Raw genomic sequence first — 19,514 nt, 5'->3', positions numbered from 1 at the left:
AATATGTACAGCAAACAAAAACTGTTTCATGGGGCATGTGAGCATTATTTTATGATGGTAGAAGTATCTCTGCCATGCATTGTTTCTTTTTGTCCATATATAGCCTATATTTTAAACATTATTTTAAAATCCTTTAAAAATCTATACATGTATTATGTTCTTAATATTTGTATATTTGTATTTTTGTATTTAGTCTCTTTCTTGGCTGTGTATTGTTGTTGTCTGTTGCCGTGGGTGCATTTCTGTGATCTACAGAATGTGTCTAATACCTGGCTGCAAACCAAAATTCAAAATTTGGGATAATAATGAAGTTAAAGTTGATTTCTTTCCAAACAACTCCCACTTTTCTTTAAGCTTCTACACTGAAGACCTTTCACGTTTGCCTCCGTTGTTTTATTGCCATGTTATCACTGCCTCATGTGCGTTTGTGGACTAATGTAAACATCTATAAGTTACTGCCTTGCATCTGGCAGAGTTTTCACTCACTTCAAGAGAGTATTAGCTGTGGAGGTGGACTGTTTTTGCAGGATATGATGATATAACGACTCCAGTTTCTTTTTTTGAGTTGAAAAAAAAAAATCGCTTGGCTAAATATGTGGTTGTCTAGTGGAGAGAAGGCGCTCCCACTGTTGGCTGGTAGTGGCGTCAAGTTGAGCAGTTGTGAGTCCCGCAGCCGAACCATTGGTGCGTAATGGTGCACGACTGGACGGCAGATGTTTCACCACCGGGACACTCTGTCTCTGCACACTTTATCTGAACCCTTCCGACTTTTTTTTTCCTCAGCGTAGGCGTGCGTTAACTTGCTCTCCTGCCTTTTTTAAAAAAAAAAAAAAAGAAAGAAAAGAAAGAAAAAAAAGTTATCTGAGGAAGGAAAGAGAAGAAGAAGAAGAAGAAGGAGAAGAAGAAGAAAAGATTTGGGCTACCTCTTCAAACCGTCCCGGTTTTTACCGGGGGAGTTGTCGTCATCAGCACCCTAGATACCCCCCCCCCCCCCCCCCCCCCCCCCCCCTTAGCTCCCTAAATGGATGGGGCAGTCTTGGTCTATGTAGTTCAGCACAGGCCAAAAGATTGGAAACAACTTGTGAATATCCGTCAGTTTGGCGTCTAGAGGGAAACGCTCAGAAATGCCCGGTTGCTTTGCTGGAGCTCAACTCTGAGGACATTTCTCCTGCATTTGTGCTCTTTTTTTTCAGGAGGAAGGACTCTGCTCAAAGTTTACAACAGACAGGAAAACTCAGCGCTGAAGTGGCAGCTCTCACACTGTAGCCCTCGCTATGGATTGTATGTATTTATTGATGTGCTTTTCACTCAGTCACGTATTTTTGGAGCATATTTTCGCTGCAGAAACACATGGTGAGTTATCCATTTATTTTCTTTTTATGCTGTGCTTTTGTCCTGTGTGTGTAGAAATACACTCCAAAGTCTAAATGTGTTTGAATAATGATTAATAAATAAATAAATAAATTATGGTCTATTTTTTTATTGATAGGTCAACATACAACGGCTGCTTTACTGTTCTGGATGAACAAAATTAATAAATTGTATTGAACTACTGGATGTCCTGGGATGTCCACAGTATTTATTCCTTACAATGCCTCTGTTTCATAAAGAGAGCTACTTTTATATGTTTAACATAATCATATATGTTTAAAATCCTTTCTATATTGTGCATATCTTTTTAATCATTCAGCTTACTTTGCTTTATAGTATTTTTCCATCGGAACATGCCTGCCATAGGTCTGTGAATGTGATTCTCACTTGACACTATCTGTCTCATCAGAAAAACTCTCTGGAAAGTTAAGTGAATATGGTCTTATCGTGCCATTCAGCACAGACTCCCATGGCCGGTACATTTCTCACGTGGTCTCTGCTGGAAGTGGAAGTAAAGGTGGTGGTGGTGCTGCTGCTGATGCCCCCTCAGACTTTGGCAGTAAAAGAAGGGTGGCCCGCGGTGCCCCCGAGATGCCCTCGGTCACCTCCTCCTCGACTCAGCACTTGTTTTTCAATGTCACTGTGTTTGGGAAAGAACTGCACCTCCGCCTGAGGGCCAACAGGAGGCTGGTGGCCCCAGGGGCTTTTGTGGAATGGCAGGAGGACTTTGAGGAAAAGGCCAAGGAACGTATCCAGGGGTACTGTGTTTTCACTGGGGATGTGAGTGACATGCCGGAGGCGTCGGTGGCTATCAGCAATTGTGACGGACTGGTAAGTCATCAATGTACACTTGAAAAATGTGTAAGTCCCGTAGAGAGAGATGTAGCAGGAGGAAAGATGCTTTCTTTGTGTCAGACAGAATTTGGGGTGTTATGGGTTGGCATGCATTTATTCATATACATTTGCATGCAGTTATTGACATTTATACTTTCAGACTTTAGCTGAAACATGTATAACATCCTTACGTAAGACATACTCTATCTGAAATCCATCTTTTAAATACCAAACAATCAACACTGTGTAGGCTTGAGTGTCAAGTCAAGTCAAACTTTATTTATGTAGCGCCAAATCATAAGAAGTTGTCTCAGGGCACTTTTCATATAAAGCAGGTCTAAACTTTACTTATTAATCATAGAGACCCAACAATTTCTACCATGAGCAAGCACAAGAGTGATAGCTCTTTGCTGCTGTCACATCAGTAACCATGGTTTCTAAATCTGACCAGTCTTTACTGTATTTAAAAAAGTATCAAAGCCTCCACAGAGACTTCTAACCACTCTTGCAGCATAATTTCTATGCTGTCCATCTGTATGCTCAGTGTCCTCCAAACACTCATATTTTTGCCAACAAACAAAAACATTGGTCTGTACACCAGCAGGCACATGTGGCAGTTTGAGTGTCTGGATCCTGATCTTCTATTGGCCAAGAGTTTGTCAGGAATCTAATGACTGGGCTAGAGTAGAGCGGGTTGTGAGAGAGAGGTTGTGCATGAGAAGTGACACAAGAACACGTAGGGTTGGGAAATTGAAGATGAATCCATAATTAAATCTGGTAAGCAAATCTGAATCCTTTCATATTTCTTTCTCTAACAACCGCCCTTTGGCTGAGGATGGCTGTTGACTTGTATATAGCACAAAGCTACACAATAACAAACTTTCATTTTGTTGATTAAACCCTTATTCATTGATTTTGCCCTCTTGGGGGCAGTTAAACAAGCACCACACTGATACACTTTATATGGTCATCATGCAGAGTAAGATTAGCATGTATTTGGAGTCATGTTTCCTCCCACACCGCAAATGTAAAATCGTGTTCACTTCTTTTTAGCTTTTGCTGTTCTTTTGTCTCCATTTACCCCTGAGAAAAATATCTGTACATTTAACTGCTAACTGCTGTTTTCACTAGCTAGTTTTAGCTTTTCACTACCTATTTTTGCTAGTTGTTTTCGCTAGCTAGTGAAAACAGCTGAGGACAGATGTTCTCAGACACTGTTGAGGGCAGTGAGAAAGAGCTAGAATCGTGTTGTGTGCTGTAAAACCAAAGCTGAGCTGAAAGATGCTAAAATGCTCTGTAGAGCGTCAGACATGGGTGATAATTCTCTGTGCATTCAGCTACATGAGTTATAATTAGTAATTTCATCAGTTATTAATATTGAAATATTGGTTAAAGCAGCTTTAAAGAACTAATATTTATTATCTACAACTGATGTATAGTAACTTCCGTCAGTGACGTTGTCATTTCAGTTGGTGAAAGCGACAGTCGGCCATGGCTGAAAATCAGGAACTTGCTATATGAATGTTTTGTAAATTGCTCTTCCAGAGGTAAAAGATTCTATATGAGACTTGGTTTTCATCGGCGCTTAGTGAAATTCTAGTGTTATGCCAACCTTGAATCTGATCAGACATTGACTCTGCTATCAAAACCCAACCCTAGGATGCAGAATTAACTAAAATATGAGTGTTTGGAACATATGAGCATATGAATGGACAGTGGATACTTACAAGACGATATTAGAGGACTGGTTTGAAAAGTTTGTATAAACATTTTGATTCTATATATTGGAGTAAAGGTCTCATTCAATGAAACCAACTTAAACCCAAGTGGATGTTGGGCTCCATCCTCACTGAAGAAGCAAACTTTAAACAGCGCTTATTTCATGAATTATCAGGGTAAAATCAATTCAAAATCAATGACCACAATTCCAGTATACCCATCCAGTGCATGCGCGTCTTCCTCCACTACCACCATGTATTCATCATTCCGCCCTAATGCAGTCCATTGGTGTCACCTCTGGCTTTAAAACCGTGCTGTGCCGTGGCTGTGCAGACCGATGGGAGGTGAGCTGAGCCACTAATGGATGTTTGCAGTCAAGCAAATTAGAGTGAATTTTCAAACGCACATGTGACATTTGAATTGGAGTCAGCTCTCTGAACTGTTCTGACAGAAATAACGTGTGGAATGAGAGTGCAGATAACCTTCTGACCCGGCAGCTCCAAATGAGACAGAAACACACACTTTCACTTTTCCAAATTGTCACACACTCTGACATTTCAAGTAAGAAAGCTCAAGTCTTTGATTGAAGTCTGTATTTATCACCAATTAAAACATTTTTAACAAACCCATAATTTTATCTCCATGCCGCTTGATGTGTTTGTTTGATCAGTACAGCTTTTTATGTTCATCAGCAGAACACACACATACTGTCATAATTTTTCTGTATTAACACAACAAAGCAGACTGAAGCTGAGAAAACTAGTCATTTCATTCTTCTCAATGTCATAACAGGGAGTTTTGTGTGGACAAAGCCATGCTGTGCTTGCTTACAAAGTAATTTCCTGAAAGGCAACTGTGTGTGCCCTTCAGTGACTTAGAGCCAGAAGTGACGCACTGCAGAACAAAGCTGTATTCACCTACAAACATGATATGAGAGATTTAATGCATTCTTTCTTACAAACCTAAGTGCACAGAAGATGGCTGTCTCAGCGTTCTTGAATTTTAAACAAAGACTAATGCTAAAAGCTATAATGGTTCAGGAATTATGACTTTATCTGATAACTTTGGGTCTTAATGCCGCATTCACGCCATATGCGTGGGTAGAGATGGGAGAGACACTCATGTTTATGGCTCCTGACTGATGTTGATGTCATTGGAGAAGTCGAGATGAACAGTCCTGACGATGTACACCCAGCTGATACTAATGCAGTCTATATATAATCTTCACGAAAGTGGGATTAATTGCAAGATAGCCATATCATACTTATTTATTCTTAAGTGTACCTTATTAACTGGCAACTGAGTGTAGGTTTATTCCTGATGAACGATTGAGATTGGCGTGACGTGAAGCATCGATGTTTGTTTAGTTTTCAGGGACTTCCGTATCATGAAGTAGGTAAGATGGACGTATTGGAGCTGTCAGATAAATCCTCTGTTCATAGTTGTAATTATGAATTGGATGTTGACATAATTGCTATTTACAAGTAGGAATCTGGTAATTATGGTAATGGTATTTTAGTATTTGGAGCCAGCTCACATAGTAGTCTCAAAAGCAAAGCTGAAATATGTGTAAGGTAAAAGCCAGTAGTATTGTTCAATTATTCAGGAGAATCCATCGTTGCTATGTTATTGAATAAAGCCATGAATATATATGGCTGTATATGTTTCACTCTGCACAACAAGATATTGAAAGCAACCCGATCATGTGCCCCAATTTGTAGTGAAACAATGGAAACAAATGCAATATTGACGAAATGAGACACTGGATCAATGACCAGTCGCACCATCCGAAATCAGGCAACAAATTAATTGTGTCACAGCAATTTTCTTTAGAATTTAAATCCCAGCAAAAGCCAAAAGATAAACCAAAGGTTAATTGGGCATATTAGAAGTCTAGAACCAGATGTCTGAGATCCATCTCTATACATGTGTAGGTAAAGCTTGGTTACGTTCGTCCTCTGAAGCATGTTATCTAACATTTCTTGGGATTTGCTTCCCCATATGGCACTCATTGTGTTGTTTCAATTATGTTAGATGCTTGAAGTATGACAGAATGGTGCGATATGTATTTCCTTCAAAGGTTTGTTCAAACAAATCATCAAATTTTGTTGTCAGTTTTCAGCAATTTTTACCCGCAGTAAAAGGCAGTTTCCAGGTTACATTTCTGTCATTGAGGTCTGAGCATTATGTAGTGTTTCGGGGACATTGTGTCCAGAAAGACGTGCTGCTGTTGACCTTTTTCAAATGTCAGATTTCAAAGCTTTACGAGCATCAGGAACAACACTGCATTCACCTCTATTTTACTGCGGTGGTGGCAGAAGTCTCAGACTAGGCAAGCAAAACCACAACTATCCGCAAAGATACCTAGATACCACTCAACGCACGTGTGGAAAGATGTTTTCTTCTGATTTGGGCTAACTCTTCATTTAAGCTGCAACTAGACAGACAGAAATATCATCCATGCATTTCCTTCCATCAAAGCCAACGTAAACATAGACGTGTCTGTGCCTGCAGGGGTGTTTTGGGAGCATTTGAAGGTGCTCAGACAGCTCACAGGCAAATTATTTAGTCTGAAGTGTCTGCTTGATGTTGAGGCACACGGAGGAGATCATGTCTGATGAAAGGAGTTTGAAAGGAATAAGAACGTGAATCATTTGCCGAGGTTGCCGCATGCGGGCCAAATCTCTGCGATGGACTGTACTGTATACCTACGTACCACCCGCACTACATCTTCAAAAGTATGTTTGATGGGATCCCTTATAGAAAACAGAAACATATTGTAATGGAGCATTTCAGCAGATTTACTGTATATCACAGCTGCATAGAAATTTTTTTTATTTTTTATTATTCCCATAACGACATACAGACTTGAAGAACACTCCTGCAGTCATCACAGCTCTTAACCGTGCTTCGATACAGCTGGATTTCCATGATAAGCTTTGCTATCTGTGTGTCCTCCGCAGAGGGCCTGCTCCCACAGAGATGATTCCCAAATACCGAGGCATGACATCACCAGTAACAGATTATGTTAACTTTCTGCCATGTGCCCGGAGGTGCAGGATTTATGGCATTCCAAGCACATGACAGATAATACATGCATATGGTGAAGCTGCAAATGAATCTAATATCTTTATTGGGCCTCACAGCACTGCCAGGCTGTCAGCTGAGGTTGCAATGAAATTGGATAGAAAATGACTTGACTTACACTTTCAGTTTCATTTTTGATACAGTTCATGTTTAATTGACCAACTTGTCAGCGTTTGAAATATCTTTTTCCTCTCCGGCTGTAGCTCCTGCTAGATGGCAACAGCTGCGCGCCCCAGACCGGCATGAACTATTGTTGCGGAGCGATGAGTGATGGCTATGATTATACCGGAGCTCCTCATGTGTTGGGAATTAGCGCAGATGACGGGCTGATTGAATTACATGTGTGATGGAAACACGAGTGCCTGATAACCGCAGTCGGAAGAGCGCTATTTCTGTGTCCATCGGTTAAATAGAGAGAGAGCCACCTAGCAACAGTCAACAGTCAGTCAGCTTACTTTTTTTTAGGGTGGGGATGGGGGGGTGCAGTTTTCCATCCATTGGAGATGGAAAATGCTTGCATAAATTGTTCTATTCATGAATGTTTGCAGGAATTCTGTACAGGGCTGGTCCCACTCCAGTATTCCAGTATCCTCTGGTGTTCCAGTACTCCCCTGGCACAGAGGTGAAGTCACTAAATTAAGCGCTCCATCAGCGGAAGCCCGACATCTCAGCCAATAATGTGATTTATTTCCTCTCAGTCTAATACTGATTTGCAACAGGTACTGTACGTCTGTTTCATTCAAACACTGAGATACAGGACATGCACACACACACACACACACAATATACACAATATTGAGAATCACTAGTCACGACTAGTACAACAACTGCTGCAACTTCTACAACGACCACTACTACTACGACAACATTACAGCAACTTTTTCCTCTAGGACTTACCTAGTAACTACCTCTACTACTACCACTACTTCTAGTAGTGCATCTATTTCTTCTACAGCATTACAGACTAGAACTACTTTTTCTTCTTTTGCTACTGCTGTACTGTCACTTCAACAGCTTCCGCTATTTCCACTATTACCACTGCTGATATTACAATTACTTCTTTTCTGCCAGTACTGTTAGTGATACATGGAGGGGCATGCAAGCCATGCAAGCAGTGGTTGACCAGCTAAAGATAGAAATATACATCAATTAGAATGATACCAAAGTAGAAGCGATATCTCTCCTTACAGTGTTGTGTCCCATTTGCGCGTTTGCATGTCATCTTGTAATTTACTGCCCTCTTCTCGCTACAGCTAGGTTGACTACCATCTATCGTTTCTGTCATTTTCATGGGCGGGGCCATGTCCTGTTGACAAAATGTGGGTCTAATCAAGGAAAGGGTGGAGCAACATTTTTTTGCACGTTTGCAAACGGACGCTGTGGAAAATCCTCGGATCTTTGACGGGTGACTAGCTTCAGCTACGGTGTGCTTGTCAAGCTGCCTCTCGACTCAGCTTCCACTGTTCTGACATCAGTTGTGATGTTGGGTGCACTCTTTACACACATGCACAGATGTATGTGGAATGTACATTAGAAAAAAAAACAAAACGATTTCAACAGTATTATCTCCTGAAGCGTTACGAGTTAGCAGTAGCAAGTAAATTAACAAATTACACCGTGAGTTATCCTCTTAAATCACCTCAATCTAACCAGCCACCTCGGTCAACATGTGTGATAACGAAGAGATAAGGAATACTACTACTACTACTAGGAATCTTCCTCTTCTTCTACTACTACTGCTGCTACAATCTCCCCTTCTGCCACCACTTCTTCTACAACCCAGCTACTACTACTGATGATAATAATAATAACAATAATAATCATCATCATCGATCCTTTTAAACAGAATAGTTTTTGTATAAAAAGCAATTACCCATTCATAGTAGCCTGATAATCCACTACTTCAATAAAGTGCTCTACCTCATGGCTAATTTAGTTATTTTTTCTTCTTTGGTACCAGTCCCATGCAGATGAGGGGCAGTGATTAGAAGCCCAATTTTCTCTTCATAATCCTCATTTTGATCACCAGCTATGCATGCCCTTTGTGGCCCAGCACAGTGAGATGTGAAAGCTGATAATAAGGAATCAAGTAGTAATCCCCTGCTCCCACAACCTGTCTCATACGATTATTTCAAACCCGCGACTCTGCTGAGCCATGATTTACTCCCCTGGCTTATTGATCTTCCTGCTTGTACCACACATGCTTTTATCTAACATCAGCAATAAGAAGCATCTGCATGTCTTGTGTCTCGTACATGAATATTATATCAGAAGTCTCATTTTCTTCCACTCTGAGAGATCTTGTGCCTAAAGTTCATAATAGTAAACCGTGTGACCTCACAAAAATTAGAGTGCATACCTTGAGCTCAGTGGCTGACAGTGGATTACCTTTTTACTCTCTCCCTCCTCTGTCCCTCGTTTACGGATCAACAAAGAGCGTGCCTGGGACCCAAATGACATGTTTCTAAACAATCCGCCACAAATTACAGGTTAAGCTCCTGGAATGATGGCTGGACTTTGATTTCCTTACACGTTGCAGCTCAACCATCCGTGGCCTGTGGCACTTGTTTCTATTTTTAGATTGTGTTTGTCCATCATGTACCTCCATCAGATTACCTCAGGAGATGATGTAAATAGACCACCATGTTTGATGTGTATCCCCGCAACTTAATGTCAGTGGTATGCTGTGACATTGTTTTTGTCTGCCACTTATATACATTTATTCATGTACTGAGTGTTGTGAAGAAAAAGTACTTCTTCTTGGCTGTTTTTGTTCTACTCACTTTTATATTTCCCCATTCAAATCGCTGTGAACCTTGTTCTTTACTGCAACAGTCCAGATGAAAGAACATTTGAGTTGATAGCATGTTGACATACTAATCTGTGACACCTTCATTTATCACCATGCACTCATAGCTTGAGGAGCAGCAGCAAGTGGTTCAGGCCAGTGCTCTCATGTCCTTTTTTGCCCTGGGGTCTTGCCTTTCAGGCTGCATACTGGCTGTCCTATCTTATTGCTGGAGGTTGTCGGGGTAGTATGCATCCTGAAATGACCTACAGACACCAGTCAGGGTTGAAAAAGTGTCATGGGAACTATGTTTTTTTAGGTTAAAAACATCACTTAATCTATATTTGAATTTACAGTTGCCATTGTTTAAAAAAAAGACACTTAAACTGAACATCAGTTAAGAATAAGATTGAAAAGCATCATGCGCATAGTAGTAAAAATCAGCAAGTAGGGTTATGATAAAAAGGTTGAGAATATAGCATTTGTAGTTTTTGTTACACTTCCAATATTATGGAAATTAGAATAACCAATAATTGTGTAATTTCTTATTTAGTGACTTAATTAAAACACACATGCAGTGAACTCATATTTGCCCTCAGTATATGTGGGTGTCTCTGCTTAATTAACTTAAATGGTTTTTAGTGATTTAGTATTTCTTTTTTGTGTACTTCATTGAACCCCCCAACTTCTGAAACCAAAGCTACACCCTTTATCTGTGAGCGTATTCATGCATAACATATTTCTTTGATTTGAAATCTTCCTGCAGTGAAGTGATTTCTCCCCTGCTCCCACCTCATTTGTTCTTTGTCTCAATGTTTATGCTGCACTAAGCAGGTGACAGTCTCCAGCTGCTAGTTTGCAGAGCAGAAAGAAGTCTCCCTGAAATTACATACAGTAAATATCCTCCTTCAAAGTTGCTCTTACCAACGTGTGGAATTTAGTGCACTGGTGAGCTTAAGGGTTAGCTATATTTGCCCTTTTTTTTTTTTTTTTTTACGGTGTCATTGATGCTGCTGGATGCCTCACTGCATCGACTTCAGAGCGTTTTTCAATGCAGAGGCAGGAGGAGCTGGCTGTAACCTCTCGCTGATATACATTTTATCCGCCACTAAGCGCTGCAGCGATTTTTATAATGATCCCAGTTGTATGCACGCTCACATCACATAAGAGTAACTTGAGGATTGCCACATCACTTCACATCACAACCTCCAAACAGATTCCTCCTGCTGACCAGCTGTCATGATCCAAATGAGAAAAGTGCTTGAGTTAATAACAAGAGTCTACAGCCATGCTGATGGCTCTGTGAGGTGCTTTGAGCTAAATGCTAATGTGAGAATGGCAACGATGACGATGTTAATGTTTAGCACGTATAATGTTTACCATGTTCACCATCTTACTTTAGCATAGTAACATTTGCTAATAAGCCCTAAACACAGAGTTCAGCTGAGGCATCTGTTTGTCATTAGTTTTGCTGGTATTTTGTCTGTTGACCGGTTGGGGTTAAGGGATCACCAGTGTTATTGCAATTCATCCGGAGTCGACTATAAATGTATGTACCAAATCTCATGATAATCCGCCTGATAGTTGTTGAGATATTTCAGTCTGGACCGAAGTGGTGGATCAGCTGATCGCCCGACATTACCATCCCTGAAGTCACGCCACTAACACGGCTAAAAATACAGATACTATGTTCATGTGTGTCACCTTCAACAGCGTGGGTACTTTTTGCCGCCCTGGGTTTTGCCTCTCAGGCTACAAAGCTTTCCCAACTGTTTGATTAATGCAGTCTGCAGACATTACTTGCTGAAAAATGTATGTTTTGATTTACATGTGACAATGTATCTATAATGTTTACCTAAAAGATGTGATTTTAAATCAATGAAACGGTCCATTGAAGTTCCTGGGGCCCAAGCTGATGTTGTCAAAAACGCTTATTTTGTCCACAACCCAAAGATATTCAACTTACAGTGATATGATACAGAGAGAAGAAGCAAATCCTCAAATTTGAGGGGCTGGAATGAGCAAATGTCATGACATTTTTCTTGATAAATTACATTTCATGATTCATTTTCTGTTAATCGATTAACCTTGTTTCAGTTCTAAATCAGTGCTAGGGCGGAGCTCTTGACGCAGTAATTGACTTTAGGTCATAGATGCAAATACATAATCATTTTCAGGTCTTTATTACTTATTACTTACGGATGAAGCCGTTAATAAGACAGAAATGAACATAGACCTTCAATCCAATAACTTTGTGCCTCCTCCCCCACATCTGACAGCAAACCTACGTCCTTGCCTAGCCCAGACTTTACCATGCCGCGTACATATGTTTACATTTGGTTCCTCTGTAGGCCCTTCCAGATGCGGCTGCTCTCTTTCCCCTCACAGACAGACCCGGCTTCACTTTCCACCCACTGCTGAAATAAGAGACCACAGAGGAAGTATTCTAGCATGTCTTACTTGGCATTTCCTGGTCAGGGGCTGGACAGATTCTTTCACTCCTCTTTGCCCTCACTGTCATATGTCTACCCTTAAGTTCATGGCTCTTGTGTTGTCAGTCCAGAGCAACGGCTTGCTGAGGATTTTCTTTCTTTCTTCCCAGGCACAATGTTCTCTTTGCTGCACTGTATTTAGATTTCTTTTTGCAGCTGTAAATACACACATTCTTGCCAAAATCTTGTTGGTGTGCCTTCTTCATGAGTATAATGATAGGCTGGATGGATTTTTTTTTTCTCAGTGAGGAGCAGGAATATGAGAAATGTCATTTGCAGCGTGCTGTGTGTTCAGACAGCACATTTTGTGCTCATTAACCTTAATGAAACAAGATGGTGACACAAAAGAAATGTGTCAACTACTTTTGCTCAACACTGGTCACATTGGGTTATGTGTTCTTCCTTAATTAACAAGTACAAGTTATTACTTACATGTTAATTAATTAGCACCTCTGGATATTTTGGTGCACTTGGTCTCAGTTGGGCACAGTTCATGGTACTGTGACAGGAAACATGATTGCACAATGTTCCCTGGATGCATTTGAGCACCATCACACAGTTTCTCCACCAAGACGCTCCATAACTACATTTTCACGAAAGTACCCAAAGAAGGAAAATGTGTTACAAACATGTGGCCTTTCTTTGTGTGTCCGTGGGTTTCCTCTTTGCATGTCTTGTGACTTTCCTCCCACTGGAGACATGTAGGTTCGGTTAAGTGGTGTGGATGTAAAATGTCTGTCCATGTGTCACCCGTGCAATAGACTGGTGTTTGAAGCGCGCCCTGTCGCTCCCCCAGTGTGGGAGCTGTGATCATCTCTGCCCTCCCGTGACCAAACAAATGAAAAGGCAGAAGGCGCACACACTAATGGATGGTGGTAGAAACTTTCTACAAAGGCTAATATAGCAGACACACACAGGCTATAACAGGGAGCAAAGGTGGCATGTGTGATTTTCCATTAACCCGGCGTACAAAGCAGAGAGATACAGTATGTCATGTCCAGTCGGCCATAGTCTGTTCTGGACATTATCTTCCAGCACTCTCACTTACATAAGCAATTATACAACTTGGAGGGAAAAGTTTTATGTGCAAGAATGTATACTTGGGGGCAGCGGGAAAAAGTTTGGAACACAACACTGACATATTATCAGTTAGCAAACATTTTTGTGTTTACAACATCCAGCAGTTATCGAGCGACATTATCGTTCATTTGAAGTTGTGTTTGTGTCCACCCTGTGAAAGTGAGTGGAATATTTGCTGTCTTTTAGCTCTGTTTTGGGTCTCTACCAACTCCTGTTTGGCTCTTTAGCTGCTAAAAGCTCCGCTATGTTCACCAGCTAGTTGCTAACTGTGTCTGTCTGTTGTTTGGTGCTCAGAAGGCGGTGTACAGTGGGTTTTTCAGAGCTTTTTTGCTGCAGCTGCTGTGGTTGAATATGATGGATAGAGAGTGTGAACCAGAGTGAACCAGAAGAGAAAAGTTGTGGGCGGGACAGATAAACAGTGAGCTGAAACTCGCTATGAAGCTCCTCTTTCACTTTGCCACATTTTTTTTTTTTTTTTTTGGGCTTTTATGCCTTTAATGGACAGCACAGTGGAGAGTGACAGGAAACAGGGAGAGGGGGAATGACATGCAGCGAAAGGCCGTCCGATGCGGGATTCGAACCGGGGCCAACTGTAGCGAGGACTGTAGCCTCTACACATGGGGCGCCTGCTTAAACCACTACGCTACACGACGCCCCCTTGCCACATTGTTTTTTTCACATTGTCGATTGATTCGTTGTTATTATAAAATTGTCAATTTGAGTCGCTTTAACTCTTTTCTAGTAGATAACGATGAACACTGACCAAAGACCTAATATTGCTCACAACATTACCTAGTAGGATTATCTGCTAAACTACTACTGTTGTGTTGATGTAAATCAAATACATGCAACAAAAACAACAAAAAAACAGAAGTAGAAAAATGCCAAAAATATGTGTGGAGAGAAATTCCACTTAACTTAATTACTTGATTACACTGTAATAATGAGGCTCATCAATGGGGCTGCAAGAGTCACCAAAAAAGAAAGGACTACTAACAGTATGTCAGCTTTGCACAATATGTTTTTACATTTTCAAAATATAACGTTATGCTTGTGCGGAATCAATGCAGATTGGTTTAATATCTGAAATACCTTAAACCGTACTGTTCATAGATGCTTATATCATGATGTTTCACATTAAGTATACAGGAGACAAGCCTGAAAAAGAGGATGTTCACTATTTGGAAATCAATGTGTGTAAATGTCAGCCGCATCCTCTGCCACAGTAACATATATTATTAAGTGTCAAACCACATGCCATTATGTCAAAGAAAAAAAATATTTGACTGCAGTGTTTCTTGCATTTCATGTGACATTTTAGTGAATTATAGTGTTTTTTTCTGTGATATTTCCAGTGAAGCCACAGCTGAATTGTTGTAGTTATGAAAATCAGCAGTAAATGTCGGCATATGGTCACTGCGTCACTATATGAAAGAATACAAGGCCGTCATTACATAGCTGCCACTGGCATTCAACAACCATTCAGTGAGGAATCCACCTTAGAGGGAGCAGACATGACAGTTTTTCCTCACCCTTATTCAGTGTGACTAAAAGAAATGTTGAGTTTTTGAATTAGCGGATTCTGAGAAGTGTCAGAGATCGCTAATTGAAGGGAAGCATGCCAGGAAGTTTGAGAGAAAGTGAGTACATTAGAAAGTAAAATTTAAAACTTCACTATAGGCTTTGAACATGGCAGATTGATATCAGAGCTTGTGTGAGTATCCAATCGAAGGGTTAAGTCTGAATTCATCAAACAAAAAAAAAACATAAAGCAGATGGAAACGTACGGTTGAATTGAGACATTGCTACTCATCATCTCGTTCAGGGTGAAATCACGATGACACTCAATAAATCTTGGTGAAGGTCTTGAAGGGCCCCAAATTGTGTCTACCTGCGTCATTCCCCATAGCCAGCCCTTCTCTAAATCCTCCAATTGATCAGGCATACTATAATTACTGGCTCCAGTGGAATTACTGTCCTTTGAAGGAGGAGGGGTGCACTAATTTGAAGCCCTCTTTTTCCAGGCAGGTCTGATCCGGACTGATAATGGGGAGTTTTTCATCGAGCCCCTTGAGAAGGGCCAGCAGGACGTGGAAGTGAAGGGGCGTGTCCACGTGGTCTACCGCAGGTCGGCCATCAAGCGGGAGACGGGCCAGCGGCGGCAGGACCTCCACAATGAAGGTAGGCAAGGAGAGGGAGTGTGACGTCAGTGGAAACAGAAAGCACTGTGTGGGTTTGTGTGTGTGTGTGTGTGTGTGTGTGTGTGTGTGTGTGTGTGTGTGTGTGTTATGACTGTGTGTCTAAGAGTAAGTAAGTGCATATGTGTAAGTGGGCTGGAGGTTCACAATAGAAAGAATTATTTCATAGATGGATAGATATAATAGAGTGCAGCTTCACTGTCAATTAGGAGGGAAATCTGTCCTCAGATCACACATTAAAGGCACAACTGCATTAAAGAAATAGAACATTGCGTGACTGCATTTAAAGCACCAGTGGTTTTGCATGTTTTTGCCCATTTATTTCATTCATACTTTACACCACAGCAGAAAATGAAGTTCAAATGTAATTGCTATCATTTCTATATGATATGAAAATATAAGCATATTAGCATATAAGAATTTCTCCAAAAAATGAAAATGAATATGAACTGTCTAATAATTGTTCATTTAGGTTTCATTATAGTAATGAGGTACAACATGTTTTTTGTTTGTTTTTTGACACTTAAATAGATTCTAACTTAATATGACAATAATAATTAATAATAAAAATGAAAATAGTGGAGCATTTGGCATTTAGATGTTTTTTCAGGAGTTGGTGGAGAGAGAAACCAGAGCTAAAAGTAGAGTAAATATTGGACTTAAATTCCTTCATATGGCCAGAGACATGACTCCAGATGGATGCTGATGTTGCTCAGTGTGTGCTGGCCATGCAAATAGAAAACTATTTGTAAACACGTTCTCAACTGTAGAAGGTGATAAAACTGTATGTCAAAGTTGTAATCACAGCTTATTTTGCTGCCCACAGGTTGCAAAATATATTAAAAAAAACACAACCGCAGCAGCAGGTTTAATAACAGCAGCAGCTGTTCCCCTGCTGAACTACAACCTCAGACTGTGAGCCTAACTATACCATGATGTTTATTTTCTTATTTATCTGTACATATGACCCTGCTACGTACATTCTATTCCGCAATTTCATCCTAACCCATGATATTATCATTTATTTATATTTCTCTGCCATTTAATTATAATAATAATAATAATAATTTGTTTTACATGTACTTTGTGCAATGGCAACAAAAAACAAAGATCTAATATAAAACAGACATTGATTTACACACTGAAATGAAATGAATGGAAACCTTAAGACACACCAGTAGAGTCGCTTAACCTTGCAGCGTTTGGTGTGTCTTTTTAAAGGCTCATTTATGCTTCCTTTACGTACAAAAATAGATGCGTACGCTTTAAACGTTATAACCGTCACTGACCACACAGTGAGGTTAAACAATGCATCCACTAGAGGGCGCCAGCTCAAATCCAGTCCCCATCCAATCTCCATCCAGCTGTTCTGTAGTGTTGTCTATCCCTGTGCCCCAGCGAGGTATCATCATATACTGTATATGTTTATAATTTCTCACCAACTCGCACAATCCTTCCTCAAAAAGTTCTGCCATTTTCCAAAGTGTTCTTCTTCGTTGTGTTTTGCTAGTCTGGCTTGACCTTTGGGCTACACTGCTCGACACCGCCCCCCACGGTTTCTGGTGGTACTGCTACTTTTGGTCCGTATCTGTAAGCTTCCAGGATACGTGCAGAAATACACACGAAATGAACGGACAGTGTACGGACAGAAGGCTCCATCCGTATCCGTATGCGTATCTGGCGTGGAGCATAAAAGAGCCTTAACTCTGCAGCTTTTAAAAGCCCTATAACTGCTCTATGTGTATTAGCACATGAGGCAGTGCTCACTAAACCACCTGGTGAAGTGAAGGAATGCTAGGCTCCAATGGTAGTACTGGGGGGAGCCAGTGTGGAGAGAGAGGGTGGTAGTGGGGTGGGGGGGGGTGACCTTTCCTTCACAGTCAAATGACCAAACTCCATCATGAATTCCTCTTCTGCTCCTTCCTTGCTACAACAATAGCTTGAGCATCTGGTGGAAGATTTTCGCTGTACACACTAATTCACTCACATTTCCCATTGTCTGCAACTTGTAAAAACCTGATGTATGGGTGTTTTCATTTTACTCCACAGCCGTCTCGCTCTCGTAGATCCCGCGCAACAATTTTAATCAAGTCTCTCATTCACATTTTCCAAGTATTTTTTTTTTTTTTTTTTTCACCGCCATTGTGAAATCCGTTTTGCTCATTTTTGTCTTTACAGGCTACATTCTTCTATAAAGTAATGCAGCTGTCTGACGTTGGATCTGCATCCAGCTTGTGAAAAGCTTTGAATAATGTTGCCATATTTACCTTTTCCATTCCTATACCTGTGAATAGTAAAACAATACCTTGAGTCACTGGCTCACTCTTGTAAGATGTTATTCTGAGAGGAAAGCTTTAGTGTCCTGTATGTGCGGTGTTGCTCAGACTGTTACGCCTTTGTTTGTTTTGTGTTTTTTTTTGTCTGTCAGATATTTTTCCTTCACAGTACTGTTCATTCAGGCTTAAAACAGGTGATGGGGCTTTTTCCACACTAGCTAACAGTCTGTAGAATAATCTTCCCACAGCAAGTCAAAATTTCACATGAAGTGAAATGACTTTTACGCTCCATCAATCTCATTTACAGTCCCTAGCCATGCTTCAGTCATTGTTATATAAGAATATGTGGTATTAATTACAGTTATAGCTTTGCAAACAATTATTTTGTTTATTTCTTATGAAAAATAGTTCAATCTTTGCAGTTATTGTAATTTGCTCTACCAACTGTTGCTCATCGGCCTATGTTGTCACTCTGTGCAGGACAACATGTTGTGCATTTATGCTCTTATCTATATTTATTTAGAATAAATAGCTTTTCAGGAGATTTACCTGGAGCCAGCTGATATAATGGGTTTTTACAAAACACGGCATTTATATTTGTTTTCATTTTTCTGCACTCTATTTCTGAAAAAAGCCTTGTTCAGTGGATTATGCATAATCTGTCATGTCTCCGTTTGTATCTGGGACGCTTGAATCAGTACCGTCTTTACAAAAGATTGCAATAATTCATAGCTTCCAGCAACACGCCAGGCTTTTATGATGCATGAATGTTTGAACAAGGGAATTTACTGCCAGACATGTTCTTCCTACGATTACATGTGAGCATATTATTACCCCCATCAAAGAAATGGGTTTGTTTATGTGTTCGGTTATTCATGTAACAGAACGTCACAAATTTGCAACAGATTTGAATGAAAATCTGGTCTGCTGATAATAATTACCGCATGTATCTCATAAATGTCTATTACTGTGCGTGTTTTCATGCAGATCCAGGTGTAGACTAAACATTTTTAAAACATCGTGACTGTGCAGCTTTGGCAGTGATGCACTCTCTCTGAGTGCTTTCTGTTTATTGCCCCTGTGGTGTTTGTTTCACTTGATAGCAATTCAATTTTCATTTTATCAAGTGTGTGTTCCAAACGTGTGAATCATTACATGTCACCTTCTTTTCCTCTGACATCTCATCTCGCAAGATCTGTTTCAGCTCACAGTTTGTGACATTGCCTGAATTTGTAGATTCACACAGTTTAAATATTTTATTTATTTATTTTTTTTGTCTGTGTGTGTGTGTTTTCATATCTGACATACAAAGCCACAGATGCTTTATGACATGAATGAATTGTTTGGAATTGGTGTGACCCATTTGGGATTCACTCTCTGAATGCACATAAAGTTTGGCTGAATGTGGACCAGAGAAGAAATAGACCTCTGACTCTTTAGGCCAACGATTTATGAGTCTGAGGGGAGGATTTTGACTGGAAGTCTGCAGCCCAGTCACATTCCCAAAGGACTCCCCCTGCTCATCCTGGGACTCAAAGACAGATTTTTTTTTTTTATGTCGAGTTTGACGCTGATATATATCACTGCACATAAGCCGAAATAAGAGAAGAAATATCATACATGCGCGTCATGGGTCCCGCAGTGTCTTCATTGACTTGTTTATGTGCTG

At 40.4% G+C, this 19,514-nt stretch overlaps 1 protein-coding gene across 2 annotated transcripts in view; it reads left to right on the top strand.

Annotated features, from left to right (window-relative positions):
- The first annotated feature begins 630 nt into the window (after positions 1 to 630).
- The window catches only part of adamts14 (ADAM metallopeptidase with thrombospondin type 1 motif, 14), a 51,794-nt gene continuing 32,910 nt past the window's right edge, over positions 631 to 19,514 (top strand). For both annotated transcript variants that reach the window (XM_023413387.2, XM_023413385.2), the window contains exons 1-3: positions 631 to 1,353; positions 1,781 to 2,202; positions 15,396 to 15,552. In XM_023413387.2, the coding sequence (XP_023269155.1) occupies positions 1,275 to 1,353; positions 1,781 to 2,202; positions 15,396 to 15,552 (658 nt within the window). In that variant the 5' untranslated portion in view covers positions 631 to 1,274. The remainder of the gene's footprint in view (positions 1,354 to 1,780; positions 2,203 to 15,395; positions 15,553 to 19,514) is intronic.

This window comes from Seriola lalandi, unplaced genomic scaffold (assembly GCF_002814215.2).
Source record: "Seriola lalandi dorsalis isolate HSWRI2012SDOR001 ecotype SW California unplaced genomic scaffold, Sedor1 jcf7180002054516, whole genome shotgun sequence".
Taxonomy (NCBI): Eukaryota; Metazoa; Chordata; class Actinopteri; order Carangiformes; family Carangidae; genus Seriola; species Seriola lalandi.
Note: the sequence above shows the minus strand (reverse complement) of the source record. Positions and strands in the feature narration are given on the sequence as shown.